Source organism: Ochotona curzoniae, unplaced genomic scaffold (assembly GCF_017591425.1).
Source record: "Ochotona curzoniae isolate NIBS_2020 unplaced genomic scaffold, NIBS_Ocur_1.0 contig_430, whole genome shotgun sequence".
In the NCBI taxonomy this organism is placed as follows: Eukaryota; Metazoa; Chordata; class Mammalia; order Lagomorpha; family Ochotonidae; genus Ochotona; species Ochotona curzoniae.
The window spans coordinates 21000497-21024006 of NW_024466219.1; the positions used below are offsets into that span (position 1 = coordinate 21000497).

At 42.9% G+C, this 23510-nt stretch overlaps 1 protein-coding gene across 7 annotated transcripts; it reads right to left on the reverse strand.

The window, feature by feature from the left end:
- Window positions 1–2996: 2996 nt before the first annotated feature.
- On the reverse strand, window positions 2997–21015 carry ANGEL2 (angel homolog 2). Of its 7 annotated transcripts, none has more exons than XM_040985667.1 (10): window positions 20809–21015; window positions 18149–18474; window positions 12412–12668; window positions 11622–11691; window positions 9680–9934; window positions 9513–9640; window positions 8317–8443; window positions 7858–7915; window positions 6600–6763; window positions 2997–4146 (listed from the first exon to the last, which is right to left on the reverse strand). In XM_040985667.1, the coding sequence occupies exons 1-10, from the start codon at window positions 20865–20867 to the stop codon at window positions 3947–3949; spliced, it is 1644 nt and encodes a 547-aa protein (XP_040841601.1). In that variant the 5' UTR covers window positions 20868–21015; the 3' UTR covers window positions 2997–3946. The 7 variants fall into 7 exon arrangements, with proteins under 7 accessions (XP_040841601.1, XP_040841604.1, XP_040841600.1 ...); XM_040985670.1 differs by lacking the exon at window positions 20809–21015 and adding exons at window positions 15617–15833; window positions 15936–16188 and having other exon boundaries at window positions 9513–9934; window positions 18149–18235; XM_040985666.1 differs by having other exon boundaries at window positions 9513–9934; window positions 20809–21014.
- Window positions 21016–23510: the final 2495 nt, after the last annotated feature.

Below are 23510 nucleotides of genomic sequence, written 5' to 3' on the forward strand. Positions count from 1 at the left end.
ACTTTTTCTAAGTCAATTATTTCATAAGGGTTTTATTAATAGATATTGGTAAATAGAACTTTGGAGATCTTAATTCAGAATTCTTACTATACCCAAGGCTTTTGTAATCTATAGTTTTATGTACAACCTTGTACAGTTTTTTTGACATACAATTCAGAATCTTGTTTATTCTCTTGGACTTTGTTCTGGCCAATACATTTTTTTTTTAAATCTTTAAGAAAAAATTATGTGATTGTTTTAGTGGGTATTTTTCTAAGTAAAAGAAAACTTGTATAATGGTATTTTAGAGAATGCCAGCTAAATGCATGTTTCAAGTTCATGTTTTTCTCATCACTTGTATGTTTATACACAGCATGGGTCTTTAATAAAATCATCCTGGAAACTGAAGCCTTGCTTTCCTTCTAAAAATCTAAGATGGTGTTCTTTTCCCGCCTATCCTCTTATTACATATGTGCTCGCAGAACTAATTTCTCACACTTTCATTCTTCTTCTTTCACAACTTTCAGACTCTTAAATACTGATCTATTTTGGCATACCTCAGTGTACTTTTTGGCGTCAGTGTATATCCTGAAGATGGAAGAGGAGGAAGAGTTGAGAGGAGCAACAGGTCAGCATTCCCTGCTGAATCACCCATTACAGAACTTTCAGGCACAGATATCCAAAGACATGGTTTATTACATAATTTACAAGTACAAAATGCAAAGGACTTGGTATGTATGAGAGCTGAATGGGATGTGGGACAGACTGGGTCAGTCTGCTGTACATACTGGCAAGCATGGGAACCAGGGCAGGGAGCAGGACTGGTGGGGGTTATTGTGGGTTGCTCCAACTAGGCTACAACTCCCCCTGGCTTGGATGGGGACCGAGTAAGCAGTGGGCAGGATTAGGCTGGACTGCAACACCCATTGGTTTGTGAGGAAGACAGGGCTGGAGACAAATGACCTAGCAATTACAACAAATAGTGTGTGTGTAGGCTGATTTGGGTGATGGACAGTACCAAACTCTGTATTGGCAGTGCACACACAAGAATCAGGTCTGGGATCACCTCAGATGAAGTTTCTTTGGAAATCCCCCCAACTGAACTGCTGGACTCAGAATTCCAACCATGGAGGAAATTGCAGGTTCAATGATCTGATCATGGAATGCATGTGTAAGAGCTGGGTCTCCTCAGTGGCTTAGAAGGAGCAGTGGACAGCATATCCAGGTGCACATGGAGGATATGGCAGTACACTGGAGCTGGCAGAGGATACCTGGTACCACAACAGAGGATGGAGGGCATAACAAATAGCAGATAAGAATTGGCAGTGAATACCTGGGCAAATGGAGACCCTAAGGTCGACTATGTCAGCCAATGGAGTCTGGAGAGATTTCATTGTGATTGGAAATACAGAACTGCTGAACTATCAAAACCACTTGAGCAGGACGCTTGGAGCTTGCCCCACATTGGGGACCCTGGGATGGTTGGGAGGCTGGGTGTGGCTTTTCCCCTTGTCTCTCCCCTCTGCCCAGATACAGAAAAAGAAGAAAATGTGAAAATAACAGTCTCACCCACTTTCCTCTAGCCTTTGACCCTTCGCACTCTAACCAAATATATAAAAATTATCAAAAATAAAGTCTGTACAATTAAAAAAAGATAAGTGGATGATTATTTTTAGTGGAGTTCTGAAAACGTTATGAGAAAGTCATCACGACCCTTTGCTTTCTAGCGCACAAAATAGCATTTTATTTGATAAGTTAAAATCGAAAGCTAGTTCATAGATTAACTACATTTATACTATGTTAATCAGGATATAAAAAATTTTCAGCAATGTTCAAGTACAATGACCTATATTCATAATGTTACTTGTGAAATTCACATGTCACAGTCACTTTCCTTCCCTAATATTAAAAAGGGATAATTATATTCTAAGATGTTGACCACTATATCTGCTAATTGGGATGTAGCACAATCTACAAATTACTGCTAAAAATCAGAATAAACTAAAAAAAATTTTAAAAAGAAAATCCTAGAAACACTGAAAAGTACTTGCTGCCTACAATTCTGCCAGGCAAGTCCTAATAACTCAAATGCTTTCTTTGAGAATTTCATCGTTTATTTTTTAAAAACAATAGTAAATGCTTGAATATAAAATTCTTAAAATCGGGCCCGGTGGCGTGGTCTAGCACCTAAAGTCCTTGCCTTGAATGCGCCGGGATCCCATATGGGCACTGGTTCTAATCCCAGCTGCTCCACTTCCTATCCAGCTCCCTGCTTGTGAAAGCAGGGAAAGCCGTCGAGGATGGCCCAAAGCTTTGGGATCCTACACCCGTGTGGAAGACCTGGAGGATGTTCCTGGCTCCTGGCTTCGGATAGGTGCAGCACCAGCCACTGTGGTCACTTGGAGAGTGAATCATCAGACGGAAGATCTTTCTCTCTGTCTTTCCTCCTCTCTGTATATCTGACTTTCCAATAAATAAATAAATCTTTAAAAAAAAATTCTTAAAGTCCAAAACTATCACTGTTTTCCAATTTGAGCTGAAGCATTCTATTAACAAAATCCATTATAGAAACACTGATAATTCAGTACAAAATGACTGCTTAGTAGAAAAAAAAATGTAATTCTATGATCCTACTGGTGAAAAAAGATTTCTACTTTGTATGTTTTAAATCTTGGGCCCAGCGTGGTGGCCTAGCATCTAAAGTCCTCGCCTTGAATGCACTGGGATCCTATAGGTTCTAATCCTAGCAGCTCCACTTTCCATCCAGCTCCCTGCCTGTGGCCTGGGAAAGCAGTCGAGGACGGCCCAAAGCCTTGGGACCCTGCACCCGTGTGAGACCTGGAGGAGGTTCCTGGCTCCTGGCTTTCGATAGCAGCAGGCCAGCTGTTGCAGTCACTTGTGGAGTGAATCACTGGACGGAAGATCTTCCTCTCTGTCTCTCCTCCTCTCTGTATATTTTACTTTGTGATAAAAATAAATGTATTTTTAAAAAAAAAATCTTGATTCAAAACCTTATATGGAACCAACTCTAGGATTTATTCGACCTGCTCATAACTACTTGACCAAGAGTTAAGAACACACCTCATGCCTCGGGCATCACAGTGAAATAAGACTATCCACTTTTGAAAGAAAACTACTAAGGCCAACAGTTAAAATGACTATTTCAAAAACAACACTCTCCAAGTTGCTATCTCCTACTAGTTTTACAGGCTTTCTCACTTTTCTGGTGGCTAATAAAAATAGCCTTAGAGCTGCTACTATGTCCCAAAGACAAATTTCTTAACAAAATAATGGGTTTAGTAAAATCTCCTACAACCCAGGGGTCTCTTCTTGAAGCAGAATACAAAAGGGGGAAAAAAAAAAACCACTAAAGAAAAATCTAGTGAAATATGCTTAACCCCTAAAATCTCTGTCTTTCTTTGGCCCACCTGTTTGTTATAGAGAAGGGTGGGCTTACATAAGTACCCTCTTATCAGATGTGTTGAGTGCTAACTCCCAAATATACCGCAACAAAATATACACATGTCACACGGCTCCTGGTGGAAGGAAATCACACATTGTGTACAACTTAAAAAGCACCATCAATTAGTCCTTTCAGTGAGTTCTCAGATGGACTATCACAACTCAATAGGCACAGGGCCCTCCCAACAAAAGCAGGCCTTTGCAAGAACTCAGACATTAGCTACACGGGTAGCCAAACACATGAAAGTTCTTTACCAAGAGGGCTAAAGAAGATGCACTGCATTTAAAAATCACTGTCAACTTTACTGGATATGAAATAAAAAATATTCACATCTTTTTTTTTTTTTTACAATAAAGAACATATCTCAACTTTCAGGAAAATATTTTTCATTAAAAAATTGTTTTTTGTAAACTCATTTCTCCCTATGTGTTTCAAAGCATTTAGTATAACTTCTTTAAAAACACCACAGCACAAAAATGAACATGCAATCACTGAAGAAAAACTTTACATTTTTGGACAAAGACTAGGAACTGGAAGCGTGTGGTCAGAGAGTCCGAGCTGAAGCCTGAACTTGGCCACCAGAGGCAGGTGATCGGAAGAGTTGTTCTCATTGGGAAGTCCGTTCACAGTCCACAAGTCTCGTTCTGTAAGAAGTGACAGTCTGGCAAGAAGTTTCAAGCCACCAACCAGAGTCACTTCAGTGCCTACGTGAAAGAAGCAAGCACACACATACTCAGCAACAACGGCCAACGAGTTCCTGTACTCCATACAGGTCTGTCTTTCTAAACAACCATGACCCAGGGCCTGACGCATTGGCTCAATCGACTGATCCTCCCCTTTTGAGTACCAGTTCATGGGTGCCAGTTCATGGGTACCAGTTCATGTCCCCGCTGCTCCACTTCCAATTCGGCTCCCTGCTCGTGGCCTGGGAAAGCAGTCGAGGATGGCCCAAAGCCTTGAGACCCTGCACCCGCATGGGAGACCCAGAGGAAGCTCCTGGCTCCTAGGCTTGGATTGGCTCAGCTCCAACTTTGGGGAATGAACCAGCAAATGGAAGGTCTTTCTGTCTCTGCTTTTTGTAAGCCTGCCTTTCCAATAAAACTGAAATTTAAAAAATAAAAGAAACCACTATGACACAGAACTAGAGAGCCTTCTGGAAGACCAAGGAGAAACAGATTTTAGAATATAATTTACTGATTTAATTGTTCTATGAACCAAACATAACTCAAACACCTCGTAGTTTCTGATAGCTTTTCTATTATTTTTTAAAAATGTATTTTATTTTTATTAGAAAGGCAGATTTATAGAGAGAAGGAGAGACAGAAAGATCTTCTACCTACTGGTTCATTCCCCAAGTGGTCGCAACAGTCAAAGCTAAGCTGATCAGGAATCAGGAGCCCCTTCCAGATGTCTCACTGAAACTTTGCTGGGCCTAGCTTTTCTATTTCAACTTCTGCAAATAAGCTTTAGGAGAAAATACCAATGTAGTAAGAAGGTTGATGGTAATTTGAGACTGACATCTATGTAAGAAATTCAACCATTAAATACTTTGTACTCATATAAGACAACACAAGCTTAACACAGTATCAGAGATTACAAGATGACTGGAGAATAAATCCACATAATTTTGTCTTACAGAAATCACATTAAAAGATGGCCAACTATGAGATGCTGATCTGCGACCCTCTCCTGACACCTAGTGGATATGTGCTGGTATGACTCCTACTAGATTACAAAGGAAGCAAGAAAGCTTATGCAGCTGATTGATCCAAGCAATAACCTTTTAATAAGGTTATTCTCCAGAAATCAAGTGTGTGTGGCGGGGAAGGACAGCTGGGTCAAGGGAAAAAGTGAATTAGGACACAGTTGCACAAATAAAATGGAAGAAAGAAAACAAGAGGGGATTGAGGTAGACACAAAAAAACTGCTCACATTTTAAACTTTCTAAATTTCTCATGACTATTTTTGGATTTCTAGTTATTGTACTATTTAGTTATTTTATTCTATTATTATTTTATTTTTTAAGAAAATTTATTTTTATTGGAAAGGCAGTTATACAGAGAGGAGAGACAGAGAGGAAGATCTTCCGTCTAGTGATTCACTCCCAAAGCAGCCGCAATGGCTAATGCTGAGCCAATCTGAAGCCAGGAGCCTCTTTAGGGTCTCCTACGCGGGTGCAGGGTCCCAGGACTTTGGGCCGTCCTCTACTGCTTTCCCAGGCCACAAGCAGGGAGCTGGGTGGGAAGTGGGGCCGCCGGGAGTAGAACTGGCGCCCATATGGGATCTAGGCGTATTCAAGGTGAGGACTTAACCCACTATGCTATCGTGCCAGGCCCAATTCTATTACTATTTATTTTTAAATATCTGAGTTACAGAGAGATCTAACATTCACTAGTTAACTCACCAGATGGCTGCCATGACCAGGGCTGGGTCACATAGAAGCCAGGAGCCAGGAGCTTCATTTGGTCTCCCAATTTGGTGGCAGGGGCCCAAACTCTTGGGCCATCTTCCACTGCCTTTTCCAGGTAAGCAGGGAGCCACACTGGAAGAAGAGCAGTGAGCCAAGTGCCACGTGGGATGCTGCCATTATAGGCGGTGGCCTTAACTGCTACACCACAATAGCTCTATCCAGTTATTTTAAACTGTATTTTCTTTTCCACTTTAAATCCTGTGATTAATGTATAATCTTGTTTTCACTGACTCACACAGGGCAAAGTGTCTTAGCACCTTTCCTTTCTGCAAACACTTGTCTTTCTCATACAGATCATATTCCAAGGTCAATGTGACAACACACTGATGCTGGTAACATGAGCATGGTCCTACAAGGAAGACAGCAGCCCTGAGGAAAGGTTCAACCTAAAATCATTAACAATCTATTCTAGTTCTATCAGAGGAAAAATAGTCAATTCACTGCAAGATAAAAGGGGAGTGAACTGGAATGGGGAGCTAGAACTGGGGATATAATTCTTAAGAGAGTCTTCATATTTCCTCCTCAACATATGCTGGCAATTAAGTAATCTATTCAAATAAATTATCAATCTGTCTAAAATTGATTTCTCATTCTCTATCTAGCTCATCTAGCTAACGCTCTCATCTCCAGCCTTACAGTGTAAGGTACTGGCTCTCCGCAGAAGCTAAGATGACCAGCACTCTTTACCTTGGTGTTCAGTGACAGCTTCCTTTTCTGAGGAATAGAAAATATAATCCACAGTTCTGGCACTTCGGGAATGACAGGTGGTCACTTCTGGAATTCCAGTGTCAGGAAAGTAGTGTGAGTAAACAGATGACAAGCTGAAATGGTGTTGTAAGCTTGAAGATAACCTACATGAAACAAGAAAGATGTTCAGCATCCGTTGAGTTGCTCATGAGCTCTATCATTCCTCCTAAGTTAACACACTGGGGGGGGGGGGGCACTGTGGCCCTGGAGCAGCAGTTCCAGTCTTGGTTGCTCTGCTTTGGATCCAGCCTCTTGTGAAGGCAGGAGACCGTGGCCAAGTGCTTGAGAACCTGCGGCCATGTGGAGACCCGCAGGGAGTTGCTGGCTGCTGACTGGCCTGGCCTGCACCCGGCTGTTGAAGCCATCTGGGGGTCGGGGGGGGGGGGGGGTGAAGCAGCAGATGGAGGATTTCTCTCTGTCTGTCTCATTGTGTGTGAAAGTCTGTCCCCTACTTCTCTGTTGCTATCTTTTAAAGATTTAAGTAAATACATCTTAGGAAATAAAGACTGACAGCAACAGATAAAAATGAGATGGTTCTAATTTGATTCCTAAAATTAAATGCCAAGACAAAAACCTATGAAAGAGGCACACTATACAGCAATCAGACACTTGAAGAATTTCCCAAAGAGACAAGACTTTTGCCTCTGCATCAACATACACCAAGCTTTCAACTGCAGCCCCTGATATCAATGTGTCTTTATGGCATCTTCACCCTTTTATCTCCAATGACTTTTTCTTATAGCTCAATAAAATAAATAAAATGTGTTATCTCTTCTGCTGATATCATGTTTTTAGATCAGTTTTCCTAAAGATTATTTTGGGATAAGGAAGGCTAGGGATCCTCTTGAAATGTTTCTCAAGATATTTTCCAAGATGTTTATCTGTGATCTGATCTTTACTTCTATATGTAAAGGCAACACACATATCCTTGAGCTGTGGCGTCCATAAACAAGGCACTTTCCTTCCAAGATATTTCCTGAACCCTCAGACATTGCACCATTCATGCTCTGTCTCAGCCAATCCTTACAACCCAGAGCGATAGGTGAGACTAGTCTAAGTCTAATGCGCATCAGGAAGGGTGCTCAGGAATGGAAGTCAAGTCTACTGAACAGCTGGTAAAGTGCAGCAGCTTGCAATTATCAAAGTGATCTTTAGAAAACAGGAATTACTTATTCAAAAATCCACTTGCTGGACTCACTTTTCAGTTGTCAGCAGAGCTTCTGTTTGTTCTTGCTGTGTCTTGGTCAGGTCACTGTCTGTAAAGAGAGAGAACTAATCATCACTCAGAGCACAATGCCCTGTTCCCGGTGCTGTGGTAGTTTTCTGATGCTAGAAACGACATTTGAGACACACCTAATTCAGACAGATGCTATCGTTATGTTCCATCCTGGAGTTCCTGTTTGGATGGTCTCCAGAATTAGGAAGAATAAAACATAAAGAATTCCAAAGCACCATGCAACTCATGCACACATCAATTTGGGAAATTTGACTTTAAGAAGATAAATTTGGAGCTCTAAAAGAAAAGGAATGTACAAATCACCCTGTGTGTTTATTTATATAAATATGCATCCCCAAGGTGTCAACCTTTGGGAAATGTTTTGTCTCCCAAGGGACACTGTCACCCAGCAGACTGCCACCACGTGTTGTGAACACTCACCTGTCTTTTCTACTTTTGGTACCTGCTGCACCTCATACACACAGTTCTGTGAGATACCTAGGTTTGGGGGCCAAATTGGGATAGATAAAATTCTTTGTCCCCGTGAAGACTGTTCCTGGCCAGATACCTAAACAAAATTTCAACAGGTATCTTAAGTGAATAGATTTTAAGTGGCGTATGTATTGAAAAATCTACAACTCAAAGGTAATCCAAGAATGGTACATATTACTCTTTACTCATTAAGGAATTATTTGTGTTTACAAAACTTGCTCAAATGTAATCCAAACAGCACTTATAATTTACATGACAAGAACCTTTTCCTACACATGTTCTCCTCCAATTTATACATCGATAGCAATAACACTGCCTCTCTTTTCCTGTACCTGCAATGCAGTCCCTATCACATAAAACACTGAATGATCAAATCTTAGGTTAGTCAAATATACCAAAGAGCCAAAGACCGAAAGCCAAGCCCAGGAAAGTACAACAGAAATGGCTACAAGAACCATCGAAACCACTTCAGCAAAACCCTCAGAGCATGCTCCACATCAGGGACCCTGGGATGGCATCGGCTGTTCCCCCCTCCCCAGGTACTGAGACAGCTGGGAGGCTGGGTGCAGCTTGTCCCCTTACTGTCCGCCCCCTTCACAGATACAGGAGGAAAAGGACAATTTGGAAAGAATGGTCTCACCCACTTTCCTCTAATCTTCGGCCCTTCCCACCCTAATCAACTATGTGAACATCATAAAAAAAGAAAATTTTAAAGATTTATAAAAAGAAACAAAAACCAAAACCACATACAACACAAAGAATCAAAAAAAAAAAAAAAGAAAAGAAAAAGGCAACAGGGGTAAACTGTACCAAGATAAAAAGGTCAGACACTTATCATTTTTCAGAAGAAACTTCTAACATAGTTGCACCACTGGTATTGCCCACATCCAGCATTCCACCTCACCACCTTCTGAACAATCCCTTATCTGTGAAGTGCTCATGTCTGCATGTCTGGCAACGCTCTCATTTTTCTCTTTCCCCATTTTTTTCCTTTTTGCTATCTCCTAACTTCTCTAAGCACAATATTGGCACAGGTAGAGAAAAGCTCACCCAAGGTCTCCCAAGAGCTGCCAACAGTCACCCTCCGGTTACGACGAACAGAGCACTCAGCCCTGTCTCCTTGTAACAACGAGGCAGGCACTTACCTTGCCGGTGGCAAGTCCTTCATAATCCAACTTTCCTTCCCTTATGAAACTATAGAGTGGGGAACCAGGAACAGAGTTAAAGTCGCCACACATAACAATGGGATAGCAGCTGCCATCTTTCTGATGGGCCACGCTGAAGATCTCGGCAAGCAGCATGGCCAACTGGGTCAGCTTAATGTCTCCTCGCCTTGGATTGTACAACAGATGTGTGTTAGCTATACAGATGGCAGGGGAGGCACCACATGGAATTTTGGGCTGCAAGAGTAAAACTAATCCGACATTGTGTCTGTCCAGCAGAGGAATACCAGGGCGGTAGAATTCCACTGGGTTCACAGATAAGAGCGAAAATTTGGAATGTTTGAAGCAAATGGCACAACCATCAGGTTTTTTTCCTGTCCTCATCTTATATTCACAGTGATAACCTGTAAGAAAGAGATTAATTTAAATGAGAAGTTTTCTTTTAAAATATAAGTACTTGTCAAAAACACAACTCAACCTAATATTTCTTAAAAATGCTTTTTCTTTTATTTTTTTCAAATTATTTTTAATGGGAAGAAAAAGAAACAGTAGTTCACTCCCTAAATGCTGAGAACAGCCAGGGTTGGGCCAGGCTGAAGGCATGAGCTGGGCACTAGTCTCCCACATGGATGGCAAGGACTCAAGCACCTGCCCCAGGAGCATGAGCAGGAAGCTGGACTGGAACTCAAGGACAGGACTTGAGCTCAGGCACATGGCCCCACTCAACATACTGCGTCTCGCCTAACACTTTGGAATGATGCTTACCAAAGTGCACTTTTTTGTAAAATGTTAGTAATTTTTAATGTTAGTTAAGTGTTAGCATCAAAAGGGTTGGGCACTTGGGCACTGAGGCTTCACTGGCAGATTTTAGTTCTTAATACACTGTTGTGTGGGGTCAGTGCATTGGCTCAACTGGCTAATCTTCCATCTCCAAGATCCACATCCCATATGGGCACCGGTTCTGATCTTGACAGCCCCACTTTCCATCCAGCTCCCTGTTTGTGGCCTGGGAAAGCAGTTGAGGATGGCCCAAAGCCTTGGGACCCTGCACCCATGTGGGAGACCCGGAAGAAGCTTTTGAGTTTGGATCAGCCAGCTCAGGCTGCTATGGCCATTTGGGGAAGGAACCAGCAGATGGAAGATCTTTCTGTCGCTCCTTCTTTCTGTAAACCTGCCTTTTCTATACAAATTTTAAAAACAATTTTAAAAGACTATTTTTAAAATAACCCGAGATATTTAACACACACACACACACACACACACACACACACACACACACACACACACGTGTGCTACTGTGCATGATCACTCTCCCAGGGCCAGCCGGGTGACAGTGAGTCCGGCTCGAACACCTCTGTTCCAGTTTTCTGATTCTTTTTCTACAACTTCTCATACCATTCCAGCCATCCTAGCCTTCCCAGTCACGCCCTCAGGACTGTTCCTACTGCCTGGAATGCTCTGGCTGTGGCTCACTACTTTACCTCCTGTACATTTTTTTGCTCAAACATCACCCCATCTCCTGGCATCTTCCCATCCCACTTGTTTTTTGCTTTTCCACAGAAAACTATCCTTATAATGCTACTTGTTGACTTCTGTTTTGCCAATGCTATCTCTTCACTTACTAGAATATTGCATGGCATACAGAAGGCACTCAAAAAACATTTGCTGAATGAAAACACAAAGTATGCAAATTTCTCAATTTACAAAACCACAAGTGATTTGCTTCCAGAAGTATTTCTTCCTTTACAAGTTTTTAGCTTCTCTACACTGGGCACTGGAAGGTTCTGGCATTGTCATGAACTGGACACACTGGTTCCTCATCTCACCCAGCCCAGAATCTGAAAGGCCTACTGGGCTGCAGAGCAACTGCTGCCAAGGGAGCCATTAAGAATCTCTAACTCACATTTCCAGTTAAGATTATACACCAATACAAAAGTTTCCAATTGAGGTATTTCAATGTTACCCGGTAACAGACCAGGTTTGCACAGATTTTTTAGTCTAAATACACCACAGACTGTGTTGGCAAGTTCGGCTTTAATAACACACCAATGCGCAAAAGCAAACTCAGCTAATAGAACAGCTGCATTGTACCCAGTGATTCCAAACTTGGCCTGATCTCTGTTCCATAATGATCTTCTTGAACTTCTTGCAAACAAAGCACCTTGGAAGGAGGAAAAAAAAAATCTGAATTAAAACACAGAAATGCAAATGAATTTTCTAATGATTTCATTTTGTCAACAAGGGCTTTAAAGTTGAAACAATCCTTTTCTCTTATTATTAATGGCAAAACTGATGTTTCCAATTTGAACTCAGGACTCACACGGAGCTCTCTTTCTATCCAAAACCCACTTACCAAAGGAAACCATTTTTTTTAATAAGATTTATTTATTTTTATTGGAAAGTCAGATACACATAGAGGAGGAGAGAGAGGAGGATCTTCCATCTGATTCATTCCCCAAACGGCCCCAATGGTCAGATTTGAACTGACCCGAAGCCAGGAGCAAGGAGCCTCTGCCAGGTCTCCCATGCAGGTGCAGGGTCCCAAAGCTATGGGCCATCCTCGACTGCTTTCCCAGGCCACAAGCAGGAAGCTGGATGAGAAGCAGGGCTTCTGGGATAAGAACCAGTACCCATATGGGATCCAAGCACGTGCAAGGTTAACACTTCAGCCACCGGGCTACCACGCCAGGTCCGATGATTATTTTTACTAAGCATTGCTAACCCATGGCTGTCTAAGACCATGCCAATAATTTTTCATTATCCTTACACATCTTCCCTTCTCACCACATAAACCACACAGGTAAAACCATTCTGTTTACAAATGAAATGTTTACCATGGCTTTTTCTGTGCAAAGACATTTGATTAAAATTTTGCACTTACATCTGCATCAAAGTGTTTAATTTCTTTCAGAATATTGGGAAACCTGAAGCTCCAATGTAATACTGGCCGCCGGCAGTGTCTATAAAGGTGTGAATTCTCTTCCAGTAAATCTTGTGAAAGTATATTATAGGACATCACTGAAAAGTCAAACTGGTTCTCACTGTCTTCGCACTGGGAGTCAACCTCTTTGCCTCCTGGGATCTTCACGTTTTCTTTATTGTAGTTACATACATATTCCCAATTCCGTGTTATCATCCCTGTTGAAATATATTGGGTAAAACACAAAGAATTAATCATAGACAGTAAACAGTTTCCTATATATAAGTATCTCCTCATCTTTGAAAAAATTTCCTAGGACAACAAATAAAAAACATGATGGCCTGGGAAATGGCAATAGCACTGAATAACTTCAAGTTGTTAACAAATTATTTTTTAAAGGCAGTAGGAAGATATATTGCTCGATCAAAGGGCATACGAAACAGGTTTAAAGGGACCTAGGCTAGCTGCTTTGGAGAATGTGCTAGAAAAGAGATGAGGATACAGAACTGTGTCTCTATGGATAAAAATTGCTCTGTCACAAACATGTTTAGTGAGTTTATAACTGTAATAATACATTGTACATCACAGTTGGCTTTTCAACAAGATGATTTTACAATGGGTTGCATTCCGCATTAGTAAAATAGTAAGTATGATCAAACAAATTCCAGAAATAATCCTTAGTTCAGAATTCTGGCTTACTGTATCCAGGAACAATGTAAAAGGGCACCACGTGGAAATGATATTTTATGTCTAAAACACTCAAGTGAACAACACAACCAACATGAACTAAAGTGATCTTTTTTACGAACATCAAAGCTGAAATTTTTAAATATGACAACTTCAGGATGTTGGTAATTGGTGGTGGTTGGCTAGCAAACCTAGTGGACAACCAAGAATGTGTCACAGTTATGTTCTGAGAAGACATACCCCACAAGTGACAAAAAGTAAAAAGCACACAGCCTTTCAATTACAGGCAGTCCTCAACTTAGAAATGACCACCAGTTGTGGAGCTGTGGGGTGTGTGTGGGTGTATGCACACACGTGTACTCACTTTTCATTTTGCCCCTCTGCCACTAAACAGGATATTGTCATAGCCATAGAAGGCATACAGAAAAATTCAGAACTTAAGAATCTATGAGCTCCAAGGAGGAAATCAAGAACTAGGAGGAGCAGGGGCATTTGGATTCCAAGCACAGTAAGATTTTATGAAAAGCCTCTGCCCCGGAGAGCTCCCTCCTCCCAGTAGGCAGGTTTTCACTTTACTGGGTTTCGCTGCCTAAAATTCCACAAATTAAACAATTGAGTTGAGGAGCTGGTGTTGCGGCACAGCCAGCTAAGATACCACCTTTGATGCCAGCAGCTCATATTTGTGCTGATTCATGTCCGGGCTGCTCCACTTTCAATCCAGCTCCCTAGTAATGCACACAGGAAGGCAACAGAAGATGGCCCAAGTCCTTAGCCTCCTGCACCCAGGAAGGAGACTCACATGGAATTCTTGGTGCCTGGCCTGGTCCAGCCCTAATCATTGCAGTCATTTGGGAAGTGAGTCAGTGGATAGATCTTTTCTTTTCTTCTTCTTTTTTTTTTTTGAAAGTCAGATAATACAGAGAGAAGGAGAGACAGAGAGGAAGATCCTTCATCTGCTGATTCACTCCTCAAGTGGTTGCAACAGCCAGAGCTGAGCCTATCTGACGTCAGGAGCTTCTGGGTCTCCCATGTGGGTACAGGATCCCAAGACTTTGGGCTATCTTCAACTACTTTGCCACGCCACAAGTAGAGAGCTGGATGGGAAGCAGGGCTGTAGGGAAACAAACCAGTGCCCATATGGGATCCTGGTGCGTGCAAGGTGAGGACTTAAGCCACTAGGCAACAGCACTGGGCCCTAGAAGATCACTTTGACTCTCCTTTTCCTCCCTCATTTTCTAACTCTGCCTTTCAAATCAATAAATAAGTGTTAAAATAAAAAAAAATGTTTTGATATGCTTAAAACAGAGTAAAAATGAGGCTAAAAGAAAATAAATGCATCACTGTTTTTTAAGCAAGTTATTTCTGAGTGGTAAGATTATGGAAAAGCCTTGCAAATCTTCTGCAATAAGAATATATTCACAACAAAATCTTGTACTGTGGGCCCAGCGCAATAGCATAGTGGTTGAAGTCCTTGCCTTGCATGTGCCGGGATCCCATATGGGCACTGGTTCTTATCCCAGAGGCCCTGCTTCCCATCCAGCTCCCTGCTTATGGCTTTGGAAAGCAGTCGAGGACGGCCCAAAGCTTTGGGACCCTGCACCCACATGGGAGACCTGGAAGAGCTCCTGCCTCCTGGCTTCGTACTGGCTCAGCTCCAGGTGTTGCAGCCACTTGGGGAGTGAAGCATAGGATGGAAGATTTTCCTCTCTGTCTCTCCTCCTCTATGTGTATCTGACTTTCCAATAAAAATAAATGAATCTTAAAACAAACAAACAAAAAAAAACTTGCACTATAGAAAAGTGCTAATGATGTAGCAATTTCAAAATATATCTGGTAAATTAGGTTCCTTAGCATCTAAGCAGTTTATACCTGTAGTACTGAGGGAACAGAAATTTTGGTCAGGATGGAAAAGGACAAATTTTATGATTGGTAACCAGAGACTCAGGAAATTGTGAAGGTACTAAATGAGTAAAGGAAAAAAGGTGAAAGGAAACAAAATCAAACTAGTCTTTAACTATGATAGAATTTTGCCTATGCTTGTCTGTGTCCAGCAAGGGGAGAAAACGACTCGCTTCACTGAACATGAGGGATCTGACCCTTGAAGACTCGAAACCAGGGCTCCTTACGTTAAGTAGTTCCACAGAACTCCTAAGATTTACAACAATTTCTAAGGGAAAATAACCTATGTGTTTAGAACACTACTCATTCATAAGTTGGGGACTGTCCATGATGGTTTTAGCCACAAATCAGTCTCCATGTGAATGAAGAATGAAAAAGGCTCAGTCATGCAAATAAAACGTAAGCTATTATAAAAAATAGAGCAGCAACCCAGTGTCGCTGTCACATAACAACATAAAGGACAATGATCCAAAAGCTTATTCATATTTCCTAATCAAATATGTGTACATAATAATAACATATACATACATTAAGGATTTTATCGCCCACGTAATAAGAGAACTTGAGAACCAGCTCTTACACAATTGCACTTTTTAAATAAGTAGGATCACTGGATTATCTGATCAATACAATGGCTTTCAAACTTTTGTAGCTTGTAGAACCCTGTGGCATTACTTTTCATGTCACAGAACACCGATCTTGGGCATGTTGGTATGGCAGCTTGGATGGTTAGGTAAACACACATTTTGTCCTGATCACATTCGCTTTTAATGAACTTCCAGAAAGGCATTCAAATGCTAGGATTCCACAGAAGACAAATTTGAAAACCACTGTTAGAGTGGATAGGCTCTGGCCTTCAAATACTTCACAACACAAATTCACTCCAAAAGCTTATATACCTTCCATGTCAGGAGGACCAAGGTGATCAGCAGCAGAGAAGACAGATGAATCAAAGACAGTAAGCACAGGCCTGAGTGGGTCTGAGGGGGCCTAATTAAAATGTCACAGTTCTGACTCACATAAATCCTTCAAACACCACTTTTAAAGTGATAGGCAAGTGGGCAATGCTGTTCTCTTGATTGAAAAGAATTAGTGAAAGATCAGAAGTCACAAACATGGCTTAACGAAGAACATTTTCCTTATTCACAACACCTAGGAAGAAGGGACATATAGAGAGTCAGGTTGTGAGCAAGGTTTTTCAGTCTGTTAAATGCAATGCCCCATCCATTAGAGGGAAAACGCCATCACAATTTTCTGAGTACCTACTAGGAAGCCAACAGTGTGTTAGGCACTTTAACATATCTCACTCTGTACTCAACAGACTTTCAAAGTAGACATTTTGCACATGGTATCCAGGACATAAGAAGGTTAAGCAACCTATGTTCACAGAATCAGTGATGAGACAGAAAGGAGCCGGAGCGCTCCCAGGCTCTTGCCAGTCACCATGTCAAAGCTCCATCTAAGAGATTATCAAGGGGAGTGTGCTGGCCTGATGAACAACAAATACATGAACGGGAAGCAGTATGACGTCACCCTTCAGCCCTAGATCGCCAGACCAGGGACTGTCCGCAGGAACCTTCCCAATATACCTTTCATTCATTCACACACACTCACATTTCTTGTTTATCAACTCATGCTGTGGTTAGCTACTATCAAAAGATTCTCCCTTATGTGAATTTAAGATCTCTACTCATTATATGTTTGCTTTTTGTAGCTAGGCTTTCTCTAACTGAGTAGCAAGAGGATCCTCTTTGGACATTAAGAGCTATCCCTGGGACCCAGCGGAAGCCTATGTACTACTTCTTAACAGAGGCAGAAGAAACCCGAAGAATTCTGACGAACTCGTCTAGAACTGATGTACAGGTGAGAATCCCTCTGAACGGTTTTCTTTGACAAACATGGCTGTCAGTCTCTTACACAGAAACATTCCCATGTCTTATTCTCAAAAATCTTCACAGTAATCTTCCTCACTGAAATCTACATGTCATTAAGAAGACAATTCCAAATTCTACTCATTTATGTTTTAGGGGGGCTGGAAGTGGGAGCAGGGGTAGAGGCACAGAAGGAGTCTAGTGAATTGTTTGAAAAAAAAAAGTAACTGACACTTAAAAAAAATGTTTCTTGAAGCTGAAGATGATGTGGTTCCCTTTCTAAAAGATAATATAAGGGGACTTCAAAAAATTCATGAAAAATGTTTATTATGAAAAACTATACGTGGATTTCAAAAACTGGCACCAAAGTAAATTTTTCAATAATGTTTTTATGATTGCTTTTATTTGAAAGATAGAAAAAGAGACCCTTCTTATCCACTGCCTGCAGTTGTCAGCACCGAGCCAGGCCAAAGCCTGGAGTCTGGAATTCAAATCAGATCTCCCATAGCAGCAATAAGAATCCAAGAATCTGAGTCATCATCTATCTCCTGCCTTCTCTGGGTACAAATCAGCAGAAAGCTGGAATGGAGAGCAAAGCTCAGGATCAAATTTAGGAACCAGGACATATGACATGGGCTTTCCAAGCAGCAGCCCAAATGCTATGCCAGAGTGTCCCAACTCAGATTTTCACTGTTTTCCCTAAGCAAGTTTGTGCAGTGTCCTCAGAAATTCCAACAGGCTCTCAAAATTTTACCCGTAGACCCAGATTTGAGAAATACAGATATAATAATAATTTAAAAAACTTTACTCTGTAATAAGATGTCTTTCTGATTTGTTTCTATTTAGGAGACCTTTTATCAAATGCAAAAACATTAGCCCTAAAATGAAAACGCATTTAGTTCTTTTCAGGTCTGTGGACTTGCAGCAACAGTCACCTGCTTCTAGAATTCCGAGCATCTTGGTCTCCAAAACACCGCAGTTGGAATTTATTCTTAAATAAGGCTTACTAATCCGTGCTTTCGCTCTTCTCCAAATTATTTTACCCATAGTTACTTCAACTTTTACAGCCAGAAATCCACACTTAGTTGAAATCGAAATAAAGATTCCATTAAATTTTTTTTTTTACTGCCATAGAACTACTGTCTAAAAAAGAAAACAAACACCTCTAAAACCGGCAAGAGGGACCAAGGATTAGCTAGACGAAAGCTCCGACCGTCACGCACGTCTATCTCCACCTTTACCTTGGTGTCTTCTCCGCTTGGATGAAGGCTCATCTCCCTCAGAGCCCATGACGTAACTAGAGAGATGAGTCAGAGATGTGTGGCTGAGGCGGTCGGGTCTCCAGCTACAGTACTGAAACTGAGTCCGGGACTCGGACAAATAGCGTGGCCGCCAATGCAGGGAGAAATGCCTACTGCTGAAGTAGGGGTACGGGGCACGAGAATAATGTCCAGGCCACCTCATACAGCTAGAAATATGTCTGTTCCAGCAAGATCTTTGTAGATCCTCCCACGGTGTAGTCCAATCTCTGCCCAGACTCCTCGGGTGATGGGGAAACACAGAGTATCTAAAAGAAATAAATACACTCCTTGAGGTATCACTTTTTGTTGAACGAACCATTTGTTGAATGAATCATAGTACAGCAAATCTATTTCCTCAAGGGATGACAATGTTTAATATTTAAAATCTGACCTCTAAATCTAGAAGATGAAGAGGGAAAAGCACCTGTGATTTGATTTTGCATCAGTATCTCAATATTCTCTCCCTAAAGAACCCTGAATGACATTCTAAATCACACAGAATATTGCCAGGGCACCCAAAACCTTCACAAACTTTGCCGTTCAACCTAGATATATCAGTCACCAACCTAGTCTTTACAGCTTTCTAGCACTCAAAAAAGCTCATTTGGGGGCCCAGCGCAGTAGCCTAGTGGCTAAAGTCCTCACCTTTAATGCACCTGTATCGCATATGGGCGCTGGTTCTAATCCCGGCAGCCTCACTTCCCATCCAGCTCCCTGCTTGTGGCCTGGGAAAGCAGTAGAGGATGGCCCAAAGAGTTGGGATCAGCACCCGTGTGGGAGACCCAGAAAGAAGCTCCAGGTTCCTGGCTTTGGACAGGCTCAGCTCTGGCCATCTGCAGTAACTTGGGAAGTGAATCATCAGATGGAAGATCTTCCTTCCCTGTCTCTCCTCCTCTGTGTACATCTAACTTTGCAATAAAACGATTTTTTAAAAAGCTCAATGGGAAAAATAAAGCATAATACTTGGGAGGAAAAATGTTTTTGAGCAGGTTTTTTTAAATATATACCAAGGATAGATTTTCCCAAATACAGAGCTGAAAAAACAAAAGCCTTTTCCAACTTCACAACACTTTCTCTTGTTAATCAGAATCAGTGGGTGGATAATTTCTCTCTCTCTCTTATTTTGGACTACGCTTCTCCTTGGGGAGACATAGAAGACGGACTATCCACTGGGACTTGCCCGACACTCAAACCCAAGCATCACCTAGCATCCCGAAGTCCTCCAACCTTGTGTGAGGATTACTTCCGGCATGCATGTTGTCCCTTTGCTCTCAGAACTTGGTGGCTTAAATACCCCCTTCTTACTGGAGTACTTCGGCAGCAAAATGTTAGGATTCAGACACGGCCTTCTAACATTTCTTGCAGAGTTCAGTGCAGGTACAATTCTAAGACAGTGTCAACAAGTCCTCTTACATTTCAGCTGCATTCACTGTTGCTTGGCTTTTATGGCACTTTTTGAAAATCAATTTCATTTTAAAAGCATTTAGACATTTTCGTTGTTCAAAATCAACCTGATCATCTTAAAGGCACGACACGGCACTCTATCCTGCTTTCAGACAACTCTAGTAACCCACTAGGCTTGAAGCACTTACTTGGTCCATGCCTTTTCTCTTCTAATCAGCTACTCTGAAATAAAACCTTGGTACTACAATTACAACATTTCTCTCTGGATTTGCAGTTATTTACCCGGACGCCTGGTTCCCTGAAGATGCTGAAAGCCTTAAGGGCCAGCCAGCCTTCGAGTACTTTTAAACTCTGGCTTCTTGGACAAGCGCCTAGCACAGTGCCTGCCCCGTAGCGGGTACTCAGAGACACAGCGGTGCTAAGCTGCCCTCCGGGCCCAGCCTAGGGGGGTAACACCAGCACACAAGCCTTATGTAATCATTTCTTCGGACGCGTGCCACGACGGTCGGTTTCACAGGGCACACAAACATCTCCGCTTGAAATATCAAAGTATTTATGTTGAAGTGGATTAGGAGAAAGATACACAGCAACAGACCCTAAATCCCGCCGGCACTGCCCGAGACCACGCTAATGCAGGCAGCACCTACCGTGGGTTTTTTTTTTTTTTCTTTTTTTGAAGTTAAACAATTTAAAGACCACTACCCAGGAAGCAATATAGGCAGAATCAAAGCTCGGCACAAGCGAATACAGTTTGGAAGACATTCACACAACAGCGAAGCAACCCCGCGAGGGCTGCGACCGCCCGCACCCGCAGCTCCCGGAGCCGGGCAGCGAGGTGCCGACGGGCGGCCGATCCTGGCCCGGGCTTGGGGTTGGGGTTGGGGTTAGGGTTGGGGCAGGCAGGCCGGGGATGCCGGGTCGAGCCGGGCCCGAAAAGCACAGGGCCAGCCGGCAGCCGAAGCGCTCCGGGTCTGGTCCCTGGAGCTCGTGGGCCGAGCGTCCCCGCCGGCTGCGCCCCGGGTTTACCTATCCCTCAGGGTCTCTGCAGGCTCGTCCCGGACGCACCATGGCCCAGACCCTCTTCCTCCTCCTTCCTCCCACCCCCACGCCCGCCCCGCCCCGGGCTAACCTGGGCAGCCCGCCCCCAGGCCCGCCCGCCCCTTCCTCCTCCCTCCCGCCGCCCAACGCTAACTGACCGGCCTCTCCCCGCCATACAGCGGCCGTAGCCCCTCCTCACACAGCGCCACGCTTCCATCTTTTTCTGCCAGAGTCGGATTCCCAAGCCGCAAGCTCCACCTCAGCCTCTACCACAGAACGCGCGGCCTAAAGCGCCACGGCGGCCCCATCACTCCGAGTCCCGGCGCCCGGCCGGGCTGCTAGGCATGCTGGGAGCTGCAGTCCCGCCACGGGCGACGGCTCCATTTTGCACTGACTGGAGTCCCTTAGTTCTTAACCCCGAGTAGCTCAAGGAGCATGCGCAGAGCGCGTGAAGCATGAATAGCCATTTTCGAATAGGGCAGAACGCTCTCTTAAAGAAACAGAAAAACGAAGAGCTGTACATCTTTCAGGGCTCTGGGTGGGTGTGTAGCGAAAGTTATGAAGAAAAAAGTGTGTTTTTTTTGAATATTGTATTTATTTATTTGAAAGGCGGAATCCCAGATAGGAGAGGAGAGGCGAAGAGAGGGAGACCTTCCATCCGCTGGTTCACTCCGCAGATGGTGGCCACCCCTGGGGTTAGGCCTCATGGAAGCCAGGAACCAGAAGCTTCTTCCACGTATCTCACGTGAGTGACAGGTGCCCAACAAGCACTTATACCGTATTCTGATGCTTTCCCAGGTCATTACTAAGGAGTCAGGAAGTGGAGCAGTTGGGACACAAACCGTTGCCCACATGGGATATTGGAGTTGCAAGACAGTGCTTTTTACCCACCAACTCACAATCCTTGCCCCAGAAAAAATATATATATTACTTTAGCCTATTTTTTAAAATAATGCACTTGGGGAGATTTGAAAGATTGAATACCAGGCTGAGGAAGTACCCTTCGGTGGAATTGCAGATTTTGGCCGTTTATCTTGTGGTCACACCAGCATATAATTTGTTTTAAGATTTGTGTGTCTATATCTGTCAATTGTAGTCTAGGACTCGAGATTCTCAGACAATAATGCTTAGGAGGAGAATGAAATGGATAGGGAAGTGGGGGAAGGTACTAGGAGGCATTATCATTGCTTTTATAAGCTCATTGGCAGAGCAGTGTGTAAGTTAATAGGAAGTGTTTTTGGTTCTGTGTGTGTTAATAACAAAATCCGATGCATTAGATGCAGTCTTTATGCTTTTCCTTATTAAACGTTATTTTTTTTTTTTTTGAAAGAGCTACAGAGAGAGGAGAGACAGAGAGAGAGATCTTCCATCTGTGGTTCATCCCTCTGTTAAACCCTGGGGGGGATCTAATGGTTACCGACCCCGAGAGTCGCCGCCCGAGAGCTCAAGAACCAGGTCAGAGGCTGCAAGAAGCAAGAGGATTTTATTGACGGCCCCTACTCCAACAGGGAGAGAAGCCCTGAATTCTGGAGGTACAGATATTTTATAGGCACACACTACAAGCTTAACATACTTTTGTGGCAGGCCTTAAGTTTTATGGCCCATTCTATTGTCTACCCAGACCCCTTTCCCGCAGCCCGGGCCTGTAACAGTTTTATGGCCCTGTTCTGACACCGACCCAGGATTACCTGGGCCCATTTCTCAGGATAAGGAATTCGCTTGTCAGGAAACAGAAACCGAAACCCAGACCGCCTTCCTATAGCCCGGGCCTGGTACTGCCTTCTTCTTGTCTCTTATCTCATTTTGCCAAGCACATATAGAAGCCATGAAAGCATTAACCCTTTGCTTTCTCTCTTTCACCCCAAATGGCCATAACTGGCAGGGCTGGGCCAGGCTGAAGCCAGGAGCTGGAATCTTCTGGATCTTCCATGTGGTGCAGGGACCCAAGCACCTGGGCCATCTTCTGCTACTTTCCCAGGCACAATAGCAGGGAACCGAGTTGGTAGTGGAGAAGCATGCTATATGGTATGCTTCTGTCACAGGCAGAGGCTTAACTTGAATTGTCACAATGCTGGCTCCAGTATTTATGTTTTATAAAGTTGGTGGAAAAACTGAAATTAGTGAATCCTGAACCATTTCTTCTATGGGAAATACAGAGTTTAGATTCCTGTGAATTTCTCATCTTGTTCTCATCAGCCAAGCAATATATAATCTTGTTGTATGTATGCTTGTATTTAAAGATACCTTATTTAGTATATTTATATCGTTTAAAGATTTATTTATTTTTATTAGAAAGGCAGATTTAGAGACAAAGAAAAAGAGCTTCCATCTGCTGGTTCACTGCCCTAATGGCTGTGTGGTCGGAGCTGAGCCAATTCAAAGCCAGGAGCCTGGAGATTCTTCCAGGTCTCCCATGTGGGTGCAGGCTTTGGGCCATTCCTCTCTGCTTTCTCAGGCCACAAGCAGCGAACTGGGTGTGAAATGGAGCTGCCAGGACGTGAACTAGTGTCTGTATGGGATCTTGGTACTTGCAAGGTGAAGATTTAGCCACTGAGCCATTGTGCCAGGTCCAGTATATATTGTTGATTTATTAATATTGAATTTATGCAATTCATGCCTGATCAAAGCTTTTCCAAGATACACACATGATTTCTCTAAGTTATATCACAGCCTTCTGGCACTCAAGAATGCCAGACAGCACCATGCTAAGGGGACCATTTTGAACAACAAAATCAGTAAAAAGCACACAAATGTGAACGGCATGGCAGTAAGCAAGCAGACTGTGAGAAGGACATGTTTTTAAATTATAAGAGCTGAAACAAGAAGGCTGAGTGTGGCTTATTCAGCCTGATTGAGGAAT